The 17,681-nt window shown below is 31.4% G+C and overlaps 2 protein-coding genes across 2 annotated transcripts; one reads left to right on the top strand and one right to left on the bottom strand.

The window, feature by feature from the left end:
* Window positions 1-1,102: 1,102 nt before the first annotated feature.
* LOC108324345 (small acidic protein 1) lies at window positions 1,103-4,902 on the bottom strand. The gene is made up of 2 exons (XM_017557281.2): window positions 4,656-4,902; window positions 1,103-1,428 (listed from the first exon to the last, which is right to left on the bottom strand). The coding sequence occupies exon 1, from the start codon at window positions 4,858-4,860 to the stop codon at window positions 4,663-4,665; it is 198 nt and encodes a 65-aa protein (XP_017412770.1). The 5' UTR covers window positions 4,861-4,902; the 3' UTR covers window positions 1,103-1,428; window positions 4,656-4,662.
* An 8,394-nt stretch (window positions 4,903-13,296) lies between these two features.
* LOC108326638 (pentatricopeptide repeat-containing protein At2g32630) lies at window positions 13,297-17,027 on the top strand. Its single transcript, XM_017560242.2, has 2 exons — window positions 13,297-15,836; window positions 16,381-17,027. Exon 1 carries the CDS (start codon window positions 13,420-13,422, stop codon window positions 15,316-15,318), a length of 1,899 nt encoding a protein of 632 aa, XP_017415731.1. The 5' UTR covers window positions 13,297-13,419; the 3' UTR covers window positions 15,319-15,836; window positions 16,381-17,027.
* The last annotated feature ends 654 nt before the right edge of the window (window positions 17,028-17,681 follow it).

Genomic DNA, 17,681 nt, shown 5'->3' with positions numbered 1-17,681 from the left:
GATTGATTTGCATTGCCAGTTTTTATTGGGATTAAGTGCCACGTTACCATTTATTGAAGATGTAAAAGATAGAAGGTAAACAATGATTTTGTTTATGATTACTTGTTAATACAACTAGAGGTGAGTAAAATAAGAGGCGCTGAGCCGAGCTTTTTTATTAAAATAAATAAAAAATGAATGCAAAATATGAAGAAATCAGACCAAGCACATCATAAAAACTACATATAGACCTTATAATTATTTCAACTCTACTCGTATCTATTTCACATCTACAAGGTTGACTATGGAGATTAATAATATTAATTTTTCCTTTATATATATATGCTCAATTACCTTAACAATTAAGAGAGTTCAAACAAAAACTAATGGAATTCATGTTTTTGTACTAAAATTATTCTTTTTCTTATTATACTAAATGTAAAATATATCAATATTTATTATTATTTACTGAATTACTTTCTATGGGATGGTTCCTATATGAAAAAATAAAAATATTGGATGACTTAAGTGTTTTATATTTAGACATGTCATGATTTAAACATGTCGTGATTTAGGCATTTCCTCCTGTTACTACTAAAATGCATACATGTAATCGACTTTCTAAATTATGTTTATTATATGAAAGAATTTGACAAATAAAATAAAAGTTTTATATTTCAAGAGGAAAAGTAATGTGAAACTAGCATAGTCATCAAATGCGAGTGAATCTAATTAGGATAAATAATAAGCTCAATAGAATAATTATTGATGCTGTTTATATGCAATACAATAAAGGAAAAAAACAATTTTAGTGCAAAAATTTTAGTGTTTCTAGTTTTGTTTGAACTAGTTAATGGTTAACGTAATTAAGCCTATTTAATCTTTAGTAATTGTCATGTTTAAAAGGAAAGATTAATATTAATTATACAATTAACTTTTCATTAATATGTAGTTAAAACTATGGATACAGAAAACACTTCAGTAGAATTGGTGTAATTAACATTAATACATCACGGTTATTAAAAACCAAACACATATTCAATTATTCTAGCCATTAACAAAGTTAAGAAAAAATAAACTAATGAAATTAAAATTTCTATATTAAGACTTTTTTTTACTATGCTAAAAACGAAATATGTCAATGCTTATTGTATTGAACTAACTATTTACTGATCTTGGATGAACAATTTTGGTATTACTAAAAGAATATACGACATCATGGTGCTTTGTAAATTGACATACATCATACTTGAAGACTCTTTTGAAAAATAAAGGAAACATAAACATTAAAACATAAAAAGATATGTCTTAAACAACAAAGGAGGACACGAAAGGCATTAAAAACATTAAATCATTTGTCTTCTAGTACCATCCTTGCTTCTCAAGACTTCAAGGCAATTCAATCTTCCCTATTCCTTAACAATTTCAATTGTCGTCTGTGACAAAATCCTAAAGAATACAATAAGGAAGAAAAAAGTTTACAAAACAACTTAGGTCATTGAACATAAATAAGGTTATTACAAAGTTTTAGAACATGAAAGATATCTTTAAAGTTGAGAGATGAAAAAAAGATAAAAATTGTTATGTCCGGTTATTGTGGTACGAATGTCTTGGCAATATTAATATGATTACTAGAAAGAGAAACATACAATATTAAAAAAGACGAACGAAGGCTCATATGGTTTGTTACGCCAAAGTGTAACTCAAGAGTTTTTACATATAGTTCTAGAAACATCATCTATGAAAAAACCCTTTTATCAATAGTCATATTTAGCATCCAACACACTATTATCTGAAAGGGTTTAATATCAAATATAAATGGAAATATACTATTTATTCTTCAAAAGATGTCAAAGATTAACAAAAGCATAATAGTGAGCAAGAATTTGAACTATTTTGCAGTAACTATACGTTGTTTGATATACAAAGATCAAAATATTTGCTTGAGATAAAAGATTGGCTTTGCAACAAATACTTTATAAAGTCTGTAAAAGAAAGAAGATGCAAATACAAAATATAAAATCTGATCAAGCGAAAATATTTTTTCATTATACCTTTTAACCTCTGAGAGAAAACAATTATAATATCCATGAAGTTACATTCTCAACTATCAGTGTTTCATTAGATATAGTTTTTGTAATCCTATGATGTTTCCTCAAACATATTTTTTTATCGTAATCAGGACTCGTGCAAGCTAGTGTGGAAATATTCATTCCCGATAAAAGGTCAAACTGTTGTAATGTTGTGAAATTGAAACTGATTTGGTGAAATTCTTTAAACTTCCGAGAAAAAAATGACATTAACCTTGAGGATAATACTTGGTATAAAGTACATGACTAGTAATGTCTCTTGTCTGGTACTTTACAAATTCTTCTAAACAGTTTGACAAGCACAAAGAGGTTAAGGTGTTTAATCTAATGATACGCAACTAAGACGTTGACCATAATAAAGACTAAGAACAACAATGAATAGAAATTCACCTATGAATGATTCTCTAAGCTTAAGTCACTAAATAACCAAGTGAGTAATGACATAAAAATAAATTAGTATTTAAAAAGAGTTGAAGTAATTCTTTATCATATACATAGATATATAATCTTTTATAACTTTATTTTTTAGGTAATAATATATTAAGGACAATGAGACATAAGTGAATTATTAGGCTTTATATCAAGTAGTTACTAAGTTGTTAATAGTAATTAGTTTATATAATATCAAGTATATTACAAAAGACAGATGTACACAATTATTTTATCAAGATAGTTGATTATTCACTTGTACTAATTGATTACTTACTAACTACAAATAATCTACTATTTACAAATGAACATGTTTTTACTTACTAAACTAATTTATTATTTTAATTAATAATCAATTATCAATCTCTACTGTTCTTAAATTTAACATTCACAATTTGACTGATTAACATATTGCTGACCTTTGCTCCCAATTTTTTTTTTTCAAATATTTTCAGAAGTTCGTGTGGTTAGGCATCAAATAATATGAAACTCATTCTCATTTACAATATCAAATGCACATATCATAAACAATCCAACATTAAATGCAACAGCATACACCCTAATATAACAATAAGTACTTCAGGGGAATATCTAAAATAACTCCAGGTTCAAACATAATTTCTATCGACTAAATGTGAGAATATTCAACCTAACTTGTCCAAAACCAGTGAGAAACTAATTTCGTCAATCTACCAAAATAAACTTTTGACATGAACTAAAGCAATTTGGATCAGCACCATTTTGAATTAAATACCGAACAAAGTAAACAACAGAAATTCAAGTGCACGAATAAGATTCAAGTTGTTGTCATTCTGTGATTTAAGTTAAAGAAAATGGCCGCCTCCATAAGTAAATGAAGGTTCCATTAGAAACCACACCAACCAATTCTGTTAGTAATTGCGACCTTCCATCCGCTAGCTATAATGCTTTCTTGGCACATAAAAAATGTGCTTATTCTCGTTAGATCTTCCAAATCAAGCATTGTAACATTAATAAAAGTTAATCACCAGTATAAATTGCAGTAATAATTGCTTTAGAAAAAAATTTACAAGAGGGAGCAAGCTAGTCAAGGGGAGAAAACCAACGCTAAATATTGCTTACAAATTTTGCTCGTAATCTGTTACAATATTATCAAATTAGTTTTCTCATGAATAACTGATATTTTTTACTTTAATTTACAAGAGTACACTCCATGTACACTTTGTCTTACTACAAAGGAAGCCTCAAAACAAATGGCTAGAAGCATCCTTCCCATCCCCCACATCTATGACAGTGCCTCAGCTAAAACATTCAGCAGATACAAGAAACATCGCGCAAGATTTATCTCCCATTCATTTGATTCAAAAAAACATTGAAATCTCAACTCACTAAATTTCAGTAATGAATACCTGCTTAATACTTTTTCACTTACTCGCTTAAAAGAAAACCAAAAAACTTCTCATAATTTAAAATTTTGGTTCACAACTACAATTGCGATCACGTTGTCATTGTGGAATTGCTCGCAACAGAAACTGTCCACAATTGCTAAACAAATTTAAATCACAAAACCACAATGCATTCGCAACTTTGTAATGCAACCACAACAAAGTCGCAAAAGAAAATCAACACCATTTTATTTCACCTTTTTATAAAAGAGACAAATTCAAATTTCAATCTTCTTTTCTAACTTCTAAATGCTAGTGGTTGAATGAGTGCTACCGTGTCAGATGTTGAAAGAATGCAGAAGACACTTCTGGATGGTTCCTTGGGAAGCTACATGATTCATTGACGAATAATTGTAAAAAGATGTATCACTAGTTAAAATAATTGTATATTTCTTTTTCTCTGTTATTTATGTGCAAATATATAATAAGTTCATACAGCTGCACCAGCTGCAATGAACAATCCAGCAGCACAATACCCGAAATTTAGAACCAATTCCATTCCAAGAAGACGGTTAAAACAAACAATAATTAAAGAAAATTGAGACAAAAATCACACAATAATCAAATAAAACTGAATTACAGTTAATGACCAAACACAAGTATCATATTAACACGAAAATCCCAGAAATAGATTACACCATGTTCTTTTATTTATTTTTCGATTCCTTTCACCATCACAGAGAGGAAAGTTCAAGATAAAGAAACCCTAACCCGGAAATTATTTAACCCTTACGTATTGATTAGTTGATATCAGCATCATCGAAATCGTCTTCGAAGTTGTTGAAGAAATTCACATCGGCAAGTTTGAGGTCGGCGGTGATGACACCCTCGGCGAAGGTCTCGAGAGGGTCGACGTCGTCAACATCCATCGCCATTGACGACACCTGCTCATCCATCTCCCCGAATAGTTCCATTGCTCTCATCATCTTCTCTGACATACACTCTGAAAAATTACACCCTTGAAATTAGGGTTTTTTATATATAGAATGTTCCTCATTATAAGTATAATATCATCATTTTATATAATATTATTAATATTAAATATTTAAAAACTAATATTTTGGAAATGGTAAGACAAAACTAAATTAGAATAACACAATTCGAATTTGTTTTAAAGATTAAGTGGAATCTGATTTTAAATTCAATTTTTTCTGCATCAACTTTGAACCAAAGGCAAGAGTTGAATTGGATATTCACTCTTGTCTTATAAAAAATCAATTGCTGAAATAACAATGAATTTTAATTATATATTATATTTATAATATACAAAAACGAGATGTTAGAAAAAATTACAAAAATTTAACCAAATGAAAATTTATGTTAAAAATACACATTTTCTTCGTTTTAATGACTATTTCAAATAATAAAATATAATATTAGGTCATTTACTTAAAGTAAAAGAATAACATGTACAAATTCAAATCAATTTGCCGAGTCCATGTAATTTGGCTGTGACAACGAGTCAAGATTAAAAAAAATTCATAGATCAAAAGTTCACATAAGAAAAGGTATATAAAATAAAAGTATCAACAAAAATATATAAGGACTAAAAAATATTGTTTAAAAATGAAAATGAAAAAAATAAATTATACACATAAAAAATATTTACTCTATCCTAATCCAATTTCATATTTTAGGTAACTTAAAGGTAAAATTAAATTAACCTGACATAATTTAAAGATAGTTAATCCGTTGAAAATACAAGTTAAGCTCGATCTAAATCGTGTCGAAAGTTTGATATATTTTTTTTGGGTTAAACTCATGTTGACCAAATTATGTATTATCTACCTAATGTCAAGTTGGACAAGAACCAAGTTTATTTGAATCGGTCCAAAGTCAAGATGGATAAAGTTAGATTGAGTCCAAGTTGAGTAGGTTGCTTTAGTTGGATCAAGATTAGGTTATGTCTAGACCAAGTTAAGGTTTGATAAGGTCTATATTGTGTTGAGTTAAGTTGAACCAATGTCAGACTGAATTGAGTTGGACCCATATCTAAACGAGTCAAGTCTAACCTATGTTGGGTCGCATCTAGTGATTTAATTCGGACACACCATGGATTGAGTTAAGTGAGGCCTGTGTTCGACCATGTTAAGTTGGATCACATCAAGCCAAGTCAAATTGGGTTCATGTTAGGCGAGTAAAGTCAAGTCTATGTTGGATCCATATCAAGCTAAGTAAAATTGAGTTCATTTTAGGTTCACCATGGACTCAATCAAGTCGAGCCCAACTTGAGTTCAGTTAGGTTAGGTCCATGTTAGGCCTAGTTGAGTATAGTTGTGTCCATGTTAGGTCAAGTAAAGTTGACCCACCTCGGACTAAGTCTAGTTGAGTTTGCATCAGGTTAGGTCTAAATAGGGCCACCTAAGAATAAGTCATGCTAGGTCCTTATTGGACTAAGTTGAATTAGGATAACTCGATTTAAGTGGAGTCGGACATATTGCACATTCTTTGACTGAATCAAATTGAATTGTCTCATACCAAGTCAAGTCTGGCCCATCTTTGACTAGTTAATGTAGTTTGAAGACACAATAGAGAAATAACATTAAAAAAACAATAGAAAATCCAAATTCATCATTAACCATCCTGATAAAATAAAATATATGAGAAATTATCAAATAATTATTTCTTAGGAAGGTTGTTATGATTGATATTATTAAAGACAAATAGAAATATAGTGTATTAATTAACCTGTAACATTTTATTTAAATAGTCTTAACACTATAAATGAAATATCACGCATATAATAAACAAAGTGAGTCAATAAAAACTTAAGGTATATAAAAGTTTTATTAAAGTTATCCAAAACATAACTATAAGTAAAGTTTCATATACACAGATATAACAAAAACAAAAACTAACTAAACATGTCAAACTAAACATTTGTTCCTTCACTGCCCAAAGCTTGCTCTAAGGAAGTCTCATCTCCCTTTGTTCACATATGTCATCAAGCACAACAAACACAACACAACAAGGGTAAGCTAACATTATAAAAGAAATCCATTCATGCAATTATAAAACATCATACAATATAACTTATTTCCAATTCAAATCGAATCTAAACATATATATGATTTGTAGACTCGACAATCCGGATATATGTATTGATGTTAGACTATGACAAGTTTTTGCACTTGTAGTGGTAGAACAACTATCTCACACCAAGCTACCACACAAAGCTAGTGTGTCTACCACCTATGGACAAAGAACACCATACCATAAACTAAGACCTCTTGCTACTCCTTACCACATAATCCACTTCTCTATTTGAGATGAAGTGATTATTGGAACGTTAGGATAACTTCCAAGATTGAGTCCCTACATCAATACATCACACTATTTGAAACCACCATCAAGAATTTCACCCTAGAAATTCTTTACAATCCATAGTTTATTTCAATCACAATCTCATTCATAAACCATCAAAACATTCCATATAATATACAAAACACACCTTAAAGTATCAATGTAATTATCATTCATAAGAAAATAAGAGAAAAGAACACAAACTCATGAAACGAATAGGGCGCCCTACGAGTGAACCTTGGCGCTTAAGTTGACCTACTCGCCTAGCGAACAACTCTCTAATGTCCATCGAGAACGCAAACAGATAGCTTTCCCAGCGCAGCGAGAAGTCTTGCCCAGCCTCTAAAACCCACTGCCAAATATCCAAAATTACTCACCCAACGAGCTATATACTTGCCTAGTTGGTCTATAGAATTTTGAAGAACAAAATTCTTGTAGAATTTACACTCCTAAACCTCACAAGTTCTAACTCTTACACCTTCACATGCATCTACAACTATTTTATGCTATTCCAAACCTTATTTGAACGAATCACTAGTGTAAAATGGGCATATAACGTCTAATATTCAACATCTGACAACCAAGCGCCCAACGCTAAAAATGACCGGCTACAAAATCGTAAATAAAATCACTTGATTGACATTGGTTGGTTAAAAGAATAAACATTAATTGCCCTTTTGACGTCTCTTGGTCAAGCAACAAATGTTTATTGGTGTTGAAATTCATAATAATTTGAGTGCGAAGATATTTTAAAAGACTAATTAGACGTTTGTTGGTCAGAAGAACAAACGTTAATTGCCATTTTGACCTCTGTTGATCAAATAACAAATGTCTATTGTTGTTCAAATTCATAAAAATTTGAGCACAAAGATATTTTAAGAGATCTACTAGACGTATATTGTAAGAGGAACAAACATTAATTGCCTTTTTTACGTATGTTGGTCAAAGAACAAATGTTTATTGGTGTTCAAATTCATAAAAAATTGAGCGTGAAGATATTTTAAGAGAACCATTAGACATATGTTAGTCGGAGGAGCATACGTTAATTGAAGTACCTGAAAAACACTAGAAGGGGGAAGGTTGAATAGTGTTAATGGAAAACTTTTCGTAACCCTTTTAATATAACACGTTATCGAGCTTTTGAAGTTTTCTTTTAAAGTGCTTAGATGCTCGACTTGATAAACATATATAAACAAATGTTTTGACGTGCTATTCATAATAAATACTACAACGTTTAGTAAGAACTTCCTGTGTGATAAATAAACTTTTAGCTTAGAAGATTTTAATATTTAAAAAATAAAGCGCGACTACAAGTTTTCACAAGAGAATCGTTTAGGCAAGAGAAGAGATAATTGAACAAGAGATTTTATACTAGTTCACTCCAACTAAGTTACGTTCAGTGTCCTCTGTTGATGGTTCTGCTATAATCTTAAAGCGATTATAAATGAGTTTTAGCACTACGACTGATACTCAGCAACCCTGCCGAGATTTCCTTTGAGTATTCGCACCATTCCTGGTATTTAGCAACCCCGCCGAGATTTCCTTTGAGTATTCGCACAACTCCTAGTACTCAGTAACCTTAGTCGAGATTTCCTTTGAGTATTCGTACTACTCTTGATACTTAGCAACCTTGCCAAGATTCCTCAACTCAAATATAGTTCAGTTGTAAGTATTTTAATTCTCTTCAAAATTGCAATCAACGATTTCTTACAAGCTGTTTAGACTATATCTCTCGTAGAGAGGATTTTATTACAATACAACACAGTATAAACACTCGCAAACTCTCTTATCTCTTACAACAATAAGCAATATGACAATGAAGTGCGAGATTTCTCTTTTTCTCTTCTCTTCTCTTCAGCTCAGATATATTTTTTTTCTTGAGCTCTTTCTTTTTTGCTTCTCAGGATGAATATTTCGTTGTAAGCTTTTCTTCAATATGTTATCCTCTTGATTTTCTTTTCGAGAGATCTTCTATTTATAGACTTCATGGATATTTTTCCGTTAGACTAGACTTGTAGTCTTGATACTCACACTTTCTTTTTCTTCTTCGTACAACAGTCGTTGGGTAAGTCAACTTGTCAGAGCAGACATGCTTTTTCAGAACTTTGCTTGAAGTAGTTATTACGATCTTTTTATGTATGATTTCAGGTAAAGAACATTATGTGAATATCTCTTTTGTCTCTAAAGTTCACTTTTTTTATATTTGACGTGTAACAACACTGTGGATGCATGTAGAATCTACAAGATTAAAGTAAATTGTGCATGCAGCAAATATGTCTTTTCTCATCACTTTTGTTGTTTTTGAACTTTGAGCATTTAATGTCATTTTATGTTTGTTTAGAACAACAAAGTATTTTTTGAATTTTTACCGTTAGGTAGCATTTTTTAATTAAGCTTTTTTCTGAAGATACCAAGCATGCAGAGTTACTTCATCGTTAGACAAGGTAGCTATTAAGCTCATGATATCGTTTAGTCAAGTAAATGCTTCTTTTTGTTTTGTCTCTTTTTAGATAGATAATGGTTAACTTGTTTAAGTTTTCTTTTAATGTTTTGATTTTATGTCTTTTAAGATGTTTTTTCAGAGACATTGTCTCGACTTGTTCTGTTTTCGAGAGCTACGCTGAGTACCTTTTTTAGGTATGATGAACATCAAGCGTTTGGTTTCAACTCTCTTCGACTCTTTAGGCATAACAACGTTTAACCATGCGTCTCAGTGTTTTCACCTAGATATTTTTCTTTGTCCTAAGAACCTAAGTGTTTTTCTATGTTGAGGATTATGATTCTAGGTTTTGTATGTTTGAGATTTAGGTTTTGAGTCTTGTGTTTTTCACTCTAAGTAATTTTCTAATTATTATTTCGTTTTAATATTATTTAATTAAACTTCAAAACTTGAGAGCGTTTAAGGGTATAGACGAGTTTGTATTTAACATTAATTGCCTTTTTTTTACGTTTGTTGGCCAAAAAATCGACATCTATTGGTGTTCAAATTCATAAAAATTTGAGTGCGAAAATATTTTAAGAGACCCATTAGACATTTATTTGTCAGATGAACAAACGCTAATTGCTTTTTTTATGTCTGTTGGTCAAAGAAAAAACGTCTATTGGTGTTCAAATTAGTAAAAAATTGAGCGCACTTTGTGAAGATATTTTAAGAGTGCGAGAAAGACCACTTCCTTCACTATTTTTGTCTTTCTTCATTGCGGGTTGAACGTCTCCGGGAAAGCTTTCGGTGACCACCAAAGGTAATGTTTCTTCCATTTAACACAAATGTTCGTTGATTGATGACTTTATGTATGATTTCCTTTCATTTTAACCGATTGGTTTTGTGCAGAGACACCATTTGGAGCACCGTTGAGTTCTCTTTTCCCTCTCTGGCGATGGTTGTCTTCTCCTCACTCTCACAACGACACCTGTCTACTCCTTCACCTCACGATTAGTTTCATTTTTAGTTTGTTTATGTATATTGGTTGTTTCACTTTTCAGTGGTTCTTACTACTTCTAAAATTCTAAAAAATCTTGTGGTGTATTCTTGTATTGTATATTGGTTTTCCATGGTTTGAGTGGTGAACAAACCCATAAATTGACGTCAATTGTAAGAACAACAAACATCAATTAACATCTGTTAAAAAATCAACAAATGTTAATTGACGTCTGTTCAAAGAAAATATACGTCAATTTAACGTCTTCCGCTATGACGTCAGACATTTAATAGATATCAAAAGTCTAAAATAAAAAACGTTAAAAGCTATTATTGTATTAGTGATTTGAAGTGTTTATAACTTAACTTACATATTATTAGTCTTATTTTCTCACAAGTTTCTAACTCAAACAACTAGCCCTTTTTTAAAAAGCTTAAAAGGTCATTTCTATTCATTCATGATAACAATTTGGTGATCTTAACCTCTATACAAGTCAGAATGGACCAAAAAAGAAATGTCAAATCCTACTTTCGTCACTTACTCTTTAATTTATATTTTCACTAGTTAATACCTCTAATCATGACCCAAAAACAACACAAAACTCAACCTATCAACCATTAGCCAATTCCACCTCAAACTTTGCTTAACTCAAGATCTAAACAAGTTTAAAGAAACCATAAAATAGACCTAAAACCTCAATTTTTCCCATTCAACCATTTAATTCAAAATTTCACCTATCAAAGCCTTCTTTTTTACCCAAAACCAACCATAAGCTCTACCTATTCCCTAACCTCAAAACAACATCATTTTTCCCCGCTGAATTATACTCCAAAACAACATCCTCACATGATCCAAATGAATACAACCAATCACAAGTCTTTCATACCAACATTCATCAAAACAACCATAGATCAACATGCATATTATCATACAAAATACAAAAGTTTCATCAACAAATCATCCAACAATCAAAACTAGTTCATATCATAAATGACTCATTAAATTAAACATAATTTCATTACACACGAACCATGAACACGAATTCAGAGTCTCTAGACCAAATTTAAAGATAATGTTAGGTTCCATTACCTATTTAGAAAGTTATAACGACTTTATGAGGTACACTACCCATGCCTCAGTTTAGATAACTCTAAAAGTACCTACAAACCATAAAATCATGATCAGGATAGGTCCTTAGGACCACTAATCAACAAAGGACTAGAAATAAAGATCAGATGACACATGCGTTAACCTATTTGCATGTACATTAAATAGAAAATCAAAGGAAAAAAAGAATAAAAACTAATTTACTTAATAAAGAAGACTGATCAAATGATGATGTAGACCTCATTATTGTAATCGTCTAGACACTTCCCCTTATTATCAAAAAAATAACTCAAAAACTATAAATTTTAAAGAGAAAGAAGGAAGAACTCAAAGAATAAATTTTAAAAATATAGCAAGCATTTTAAATAATGAGACTTATTTATAAATTTTATTTATATTATTGAATTATTTCAACATTAAAATATTAAATCTCATTATTTTAAAATATTTATAAATTATATTACTTCACTGTTTAGTTTCTTACTTAACCTTTATCTTTTTATACAGTTAACAATTTATCTTTTTTGATAAAAATTAATTTATAAGATATTTAAGTTATCTCAAATGCATGACTCATCCATTAACCCGTTAAGATATATTTTTTAACTCACACATTAAGATATATTATTAAGGAGTATTTTTGACAATTTCATTAATTAAGAGTTAACTAAGAATTAAATAGTTGAGTTAATCATTAGCAATATGTTTTCTTATTCTACTTTGAATTCTAATGTTGGATGTAGGTATCTTTTCTTACTTTTGATCATGAGTATGTTCTACGTACACGAGTCTTACCTTAGAAAACCATAAAACTAGAGGAGTTTTAATATTCTCAAACATAGACCTTAAGTTATGATACCCTGAAATTACAACAAAATATGAAAACTTTCCAAAAAATATCTGTCTTTAAAACTATAAATGATCATTAGAGAAAAGAAAACGTTTTATTAATTTTGATAATTTAAAAGGAATTTCAATTTAAATTATTTATATAATAAATTAAAAATTTGATAACTGTTATTAATTTAAATTATACTTACATTTTTAATATTAACATTAATTTTAATAATTAAAAAAATTTAATTATGAATTTTAAAATTGTATACACTATTAAACTAGTATTTTTTTAAAAACTAATATAATAAAATCAGATAAAATTCAATATTATTATTGTTATTAACAGTGTTAGCATATGTTTATATAAATATTTATTATTATTAATTTTATTTTATAATGTTTTCAATAATAGTGAAAATCTTAAAATAACTATTAATTTATATTATTTATAATTTTAAAATATTAAAAATAGTTCCCAATAATTTTAAACATTTCTTTGTGCTTATTTTATTAAATCATGAAATATATCTTAGTAGTTTTTATATTATAAATAATTAATCAATTAAATATTTATAATTTATTTTTATTTTTATATATTTATATCAAACTGACTATATAATATAAAAAAAGTAATTGAGTTCATTACAGTAAATAAAGTCAGTGGAGTGTTATTTAGGTATTTTATTTCAGAAAAAATAAATCAAGAGAAGCTGCTTCAACCCCTTCTTTCTTCCTGTGCAGCAGAGCATAGTTCAAGCATCTTTTTTTTTTTTCTCTCTGTAAGATATGAACTTCTTCATCTGTTTGACCTAATTTTTCACCATTTTCTCAATGTGTTCTAAGAGGCCCGTATCGAGATTCCTCGCCTCTTTTCCTGTAAACACTGATGATCTTCAACTCGCTCATAACATAACCAAAAACCTTCTCAACTCCACCCATTTCAAACCTCACTCTGCGATCCCATGCATCGCACCTCAAGTCACTTACTATGTTCTCTCAGACCCATCTCTTCCTCCTCGCTCCTGCTTATCCTTCTTCCACTTCCTGGCAACACAAAACCCCCAAAAACCAGACCTCAAAGCCCACCTGATCCTCCTCTATAGGCTCTTTTCAGCAAAACAATTTGCATCAACGAGAACCCTTTTGAATTCCCTTGTCACCAATGTGGAAATCAAGCACCCTGTTCGTGAGTTTGTTTCTCTAGTTGATGAATGTGAGTCTCAATTTGGAAGTGAAAGTGAGAGTGAGTCATATTTTGTTGAGAAACTATGTGACATGTTGTTCAGGGTGTGTGCTGATAACAGGATGTTTAGAGAGGCTATTTGGGTGTTTGATTATGTGATGGCAAAGGGGTTGGCGATAGAGGTTAGGTCTTGCTTTGTGCTTTTGCTTGCTTTGAAGAGATGTAAAGAGGTGGAGTTCTGTGTGACGTTCTTTCATCGGATGGTGGAATGTGGCCGCATTGATGTTGGGGTTCAGTCTTTGACTCTTGTGGTTGATGTGTTATGTAGGAGAGGAGAGATCAATAGGGGTAAGAAGTTGATGAAGGAGATGGCTGAGAGAGGCATTGTGAGGCCGACTGTTTTTACTTATAATACATTGTTGAATGCTTGTGTTGTGAGGAAAGATCGAAAGGGGGTTGAGGAGATACTGGGGTTAATGGAGAGTGAGGGAGTGCTGGCTTGTTTGACGACTTACACTATTTTGATTGAGTGGTATGCGAGTTCCGGGAGAATTGGGGAGGCTGAGAAGGTGTTTGAGGAAATGCGTGAGAGGAACATGCAGATGGATGTTTATGTGTACACGTCGATGATAAGTTGGAATTGTAGGGCGGGAAATGTTAGAAGGGCGTTGACTTTGTTTGATGAGATGATTTTGAAAGGCATTGTTCCAAATACTCATGCTTACGGGGCGATGATTAGCGGAATGTGCAAGGCGGGGCAAATGGAGGCTGCAGAAATCTTGTTGGAAGAGATGCAGACTAAGGGGCTTGATCTGAATGTGGTGATATTTAACACGATGATGGATGGTTATTGTAAAAGAGGGATGATGGAAGAAGCTTTCAGGCTGCAAGTTATCATGGAAAGGAAGGGATTTGAAGCCGATGTGTTTACATACAGCACTCTTGCTAGTGGGCTATGTAAATTGCACAGGTATGAAGAAGCCAAGAGGACCCTAAATTTGATGGTGGAGAAAGGAGTGACTCCGAACGTTGTTACTTGCACTACTTTAATTGAGATATATTGTAAGGAAGGAAACCTTGCAGAAGCTGAGAGGATCTTAGGGAATATGGATAAAGAGAGAATGGTGCCTAATATTGTTACATATAATACTCTAATAGATGCATATAGCAAGAAAGAAAAAATAAAGCAAGCTCATGTGTTAAAATCTGAAATGATAGGGAAGGGGATAGTGCCAGATGTATTTACATACACATCACTGATACATGGGGAATGTATAGTTAACAGGGTAGACGAGGCTCTGAAGCTTTTCAGTGAAATGTTGGTAAAGGGCATAAGAGGAAGCGTAAAGACATATACAGCAATTATTTATGGTTTATCCAAGGAAGGGAGATCAGATGAAGCTTTTAAGTTTTATGATGAGATGATGAGAAAGGGTCTAGCACCTGATGATAGAGTTTGTGCTGCACTTGTTGGTAGTCTTCATAAAGTCAGTTCTCATGTTGCTGCGAAACAAAATGAGTGGTGCACGGAAAATAGACTCTCCTGATGCCTCGAGCTGGCAAACTCTAGTTTGTCAATTTCACGTGTGGAGGTGGCTCGTACATTATGATTTTGTTCTTGAAGCCTGTATGAAAAAAAAACATCTTCCACAACACAATACCAAATTAGAGCTTGGAAACTGGTACACTATTGATGAATTATACATACCCTATGATGGTGATTAGAGACTTTGCTGGAGTATTTCACAGAAGTGGGAGTTGGTCAGATTTGTTCAAAGAAGTAACGAAAGTCCTTCGTGATGAATTCCTTTCCTCCAATAAACAATCAGATGTTCGACGGAGACTTTCAATAAAGTTATCATGCACAGCTACACCCCAGTTATATTTGTCAATCATTCCTAGATCATCTACAACTTAAACAATCCCTACGAAACAATACAACTTGTGTTTGGAAAATACAGCTCATTTAATGCAAGAAGAATGTACAACTTACAAAATTCCTCTACATCATCTGTACTACGAAGTTCATCACCTTTGTGAACAATATCATCTAACCGAACAACAGGTCCAGGAAATATTTTTCTTGTGTTACATTCATTGTCTTCTTCCAAATTAATATTTTGACCCACTGCTAACAGTTCTAAAGCTAAATAGACATCTAACAAAGTAAAACTTATTGTTTTATTCATTGTCTTTTCATTTCATCTCGTACATAATGCATAGAACAATGGGAGATATATATTGATTTTTCCCCAAGTTCAAACACAAACTAAATGTTGTTTCCGCAATGTGACTCTTATGCTTGGTTGTTGTAAAGTCCCAGTTTTGACATGATTTTCATTGATAAATGCACTTCTTTTGGGATGCTTGTGCTTCTAATTCCTTAGTTTTAATTTATTTTCGGATTTTCTTGTTAATAATAGAGTTTTTAGGAAAATGTGTTAGTTTTGTGTTTTTAAGTAGTTATTTCAGTTAGTGTCTAAATTGGATTCTTCTAGTAGCATAGTTTAATTGTTTTTAGTCTTAGTCTCATGTGCAGCATTGAAATTCCTAGTTCTATCTAATATTCTAGCTTTGATTTATGGTGTTGTTTGTAATTTGCAATGCAGTTAACTTCTTTAGGGAAGCCTAAGTCTTTGGGTGCCAGTGAAAAGAATTGGGGACAACCTAGCTACACGTGACAAGCAATTGGCAGTGGAGGCTGAAGAAGCAATTGGATGCAGGAGCTGAATTTGTCCAAGAAGCTAAGAATTAAGAGGAGTCAGATGCTGCCCATCTGAAAAAAGGCCTTTTGGAAGAAGTTAATTGGCCATTTTGCTTCATTATATGCTTATATGCATTAGGTAGTTATTTTAGAAGAGCTAAGAAGATTACTTGCTGTTCAGGTTATTTGTAATCATACTTAGGAAAGTTTAGTTAGTTAATAGTAATTAGTTTACTTGCATTTTCCAGCCATGAATTGTTTAGGAGTTGAGTGGCCTATAAAAGGGCTGATACGTAACACCATTGACACCGACCACCTCATTACACCACACTGGCTCCATTCACAACTACTGAACCATTTTTTCACATTCTATCTACACATTTTCACTGAGCCTGAACAGGCACTTTTCTCTTTTCTCTTTTCTCTGTTTGGATTCAAGATTCACGCACCTTGAAGCCTGGTTTCAGTGACTTTTACCGTTCTGTGCAGTTTTAATTCTCTGTAATTGATTTTTATTCAATGCAATTTTTACATTTCAGCCATTACTTTCAATGCTTCTACATCAATTTCTTGCTTCTGATGTTAGTTTCGAATTCAAATTACTTTTACAAACTTTATCTCTCAGATTGACCGATTAAATTGATCTTGTATTTACATTTTCTGCTGTCACTGGTTCATGTGTGCTGTTCGTTCATGTTCATTTACGTTTTTATGTTTCCAGTTGCTATGTTCAGTGCTTTTGTTTCTTTTCGCTCTCTCTTCATGATAGGAACTTATTTTAAATGATAATTTATAGATTCAATCACTGTTTTACAGTTTTCACAATTTGACAGTTAAGTTTTTAGTTAGTTAATTCTGTTAAGTGTTAATCTAGGCTTTAGAGTGTGATTTTTAGATTGTGTTTTAATCTCAATTTTAATCATTGATTCTGTGTTTCTTGCACATTTAAAACAAGCTTGCATTGCTAATTTTGTTACTGAATTCAGATTTTCATTTTTTGCTTGCTCTTAAGAACTTAGGTTTTCTAGATTGGCAAAAATTGGGGATATGAATCCAGGCTTATGATTTTCTGAAATTGATTGTTCCAGTTGTTAATTGGCGTTGTTATAGATGGATTTAGATGTTAAAATTATGAATACTCTAACTGCATTTTGTTTTAGCTAGTTAAGTACTCATTTTACTTTTGCTGTCAAAATTCTGATGCAT

The sequence above is a fragment of the Vigna angularis genome, chromosome 3, assembly GCF_016808095.1.
Source record: "Vigna angularis cultivar LongXiaoDou No.4 chromosome 3, ASM1680809v1, whole genome shotgun sequence".
Taxonomy (NCBI): domain Eukaryota; kingdom Viridiplantae; phylum Streptophyta; class Magnoliopsida; order Fabales; family Fabaceae; genus Vigna; species Vigna angularis.
Note: the sequence above shows the minus strand (reverse complement) of the source record. Positions and strands in the feature narration are given on the sequence as shown.

What these genes read in the sequence shown, in the direction of transcription:
- LOC108324345 (XM_017557281.2), bottom strand. Translation starts at nt 4,860, where the DNA reads ATGTCAGAGAAGATGATGAGAGCAATGGAACTATTCGGGGAGATGGAT.
- LOC108326638 (XM_017560242.2), top strand. Translation starts at nt 13,420, where the DNA reads ATGTGTTCTAAGAGGCCCGTATCGAGATTCCTCGCCTCTTTTCCTGTA.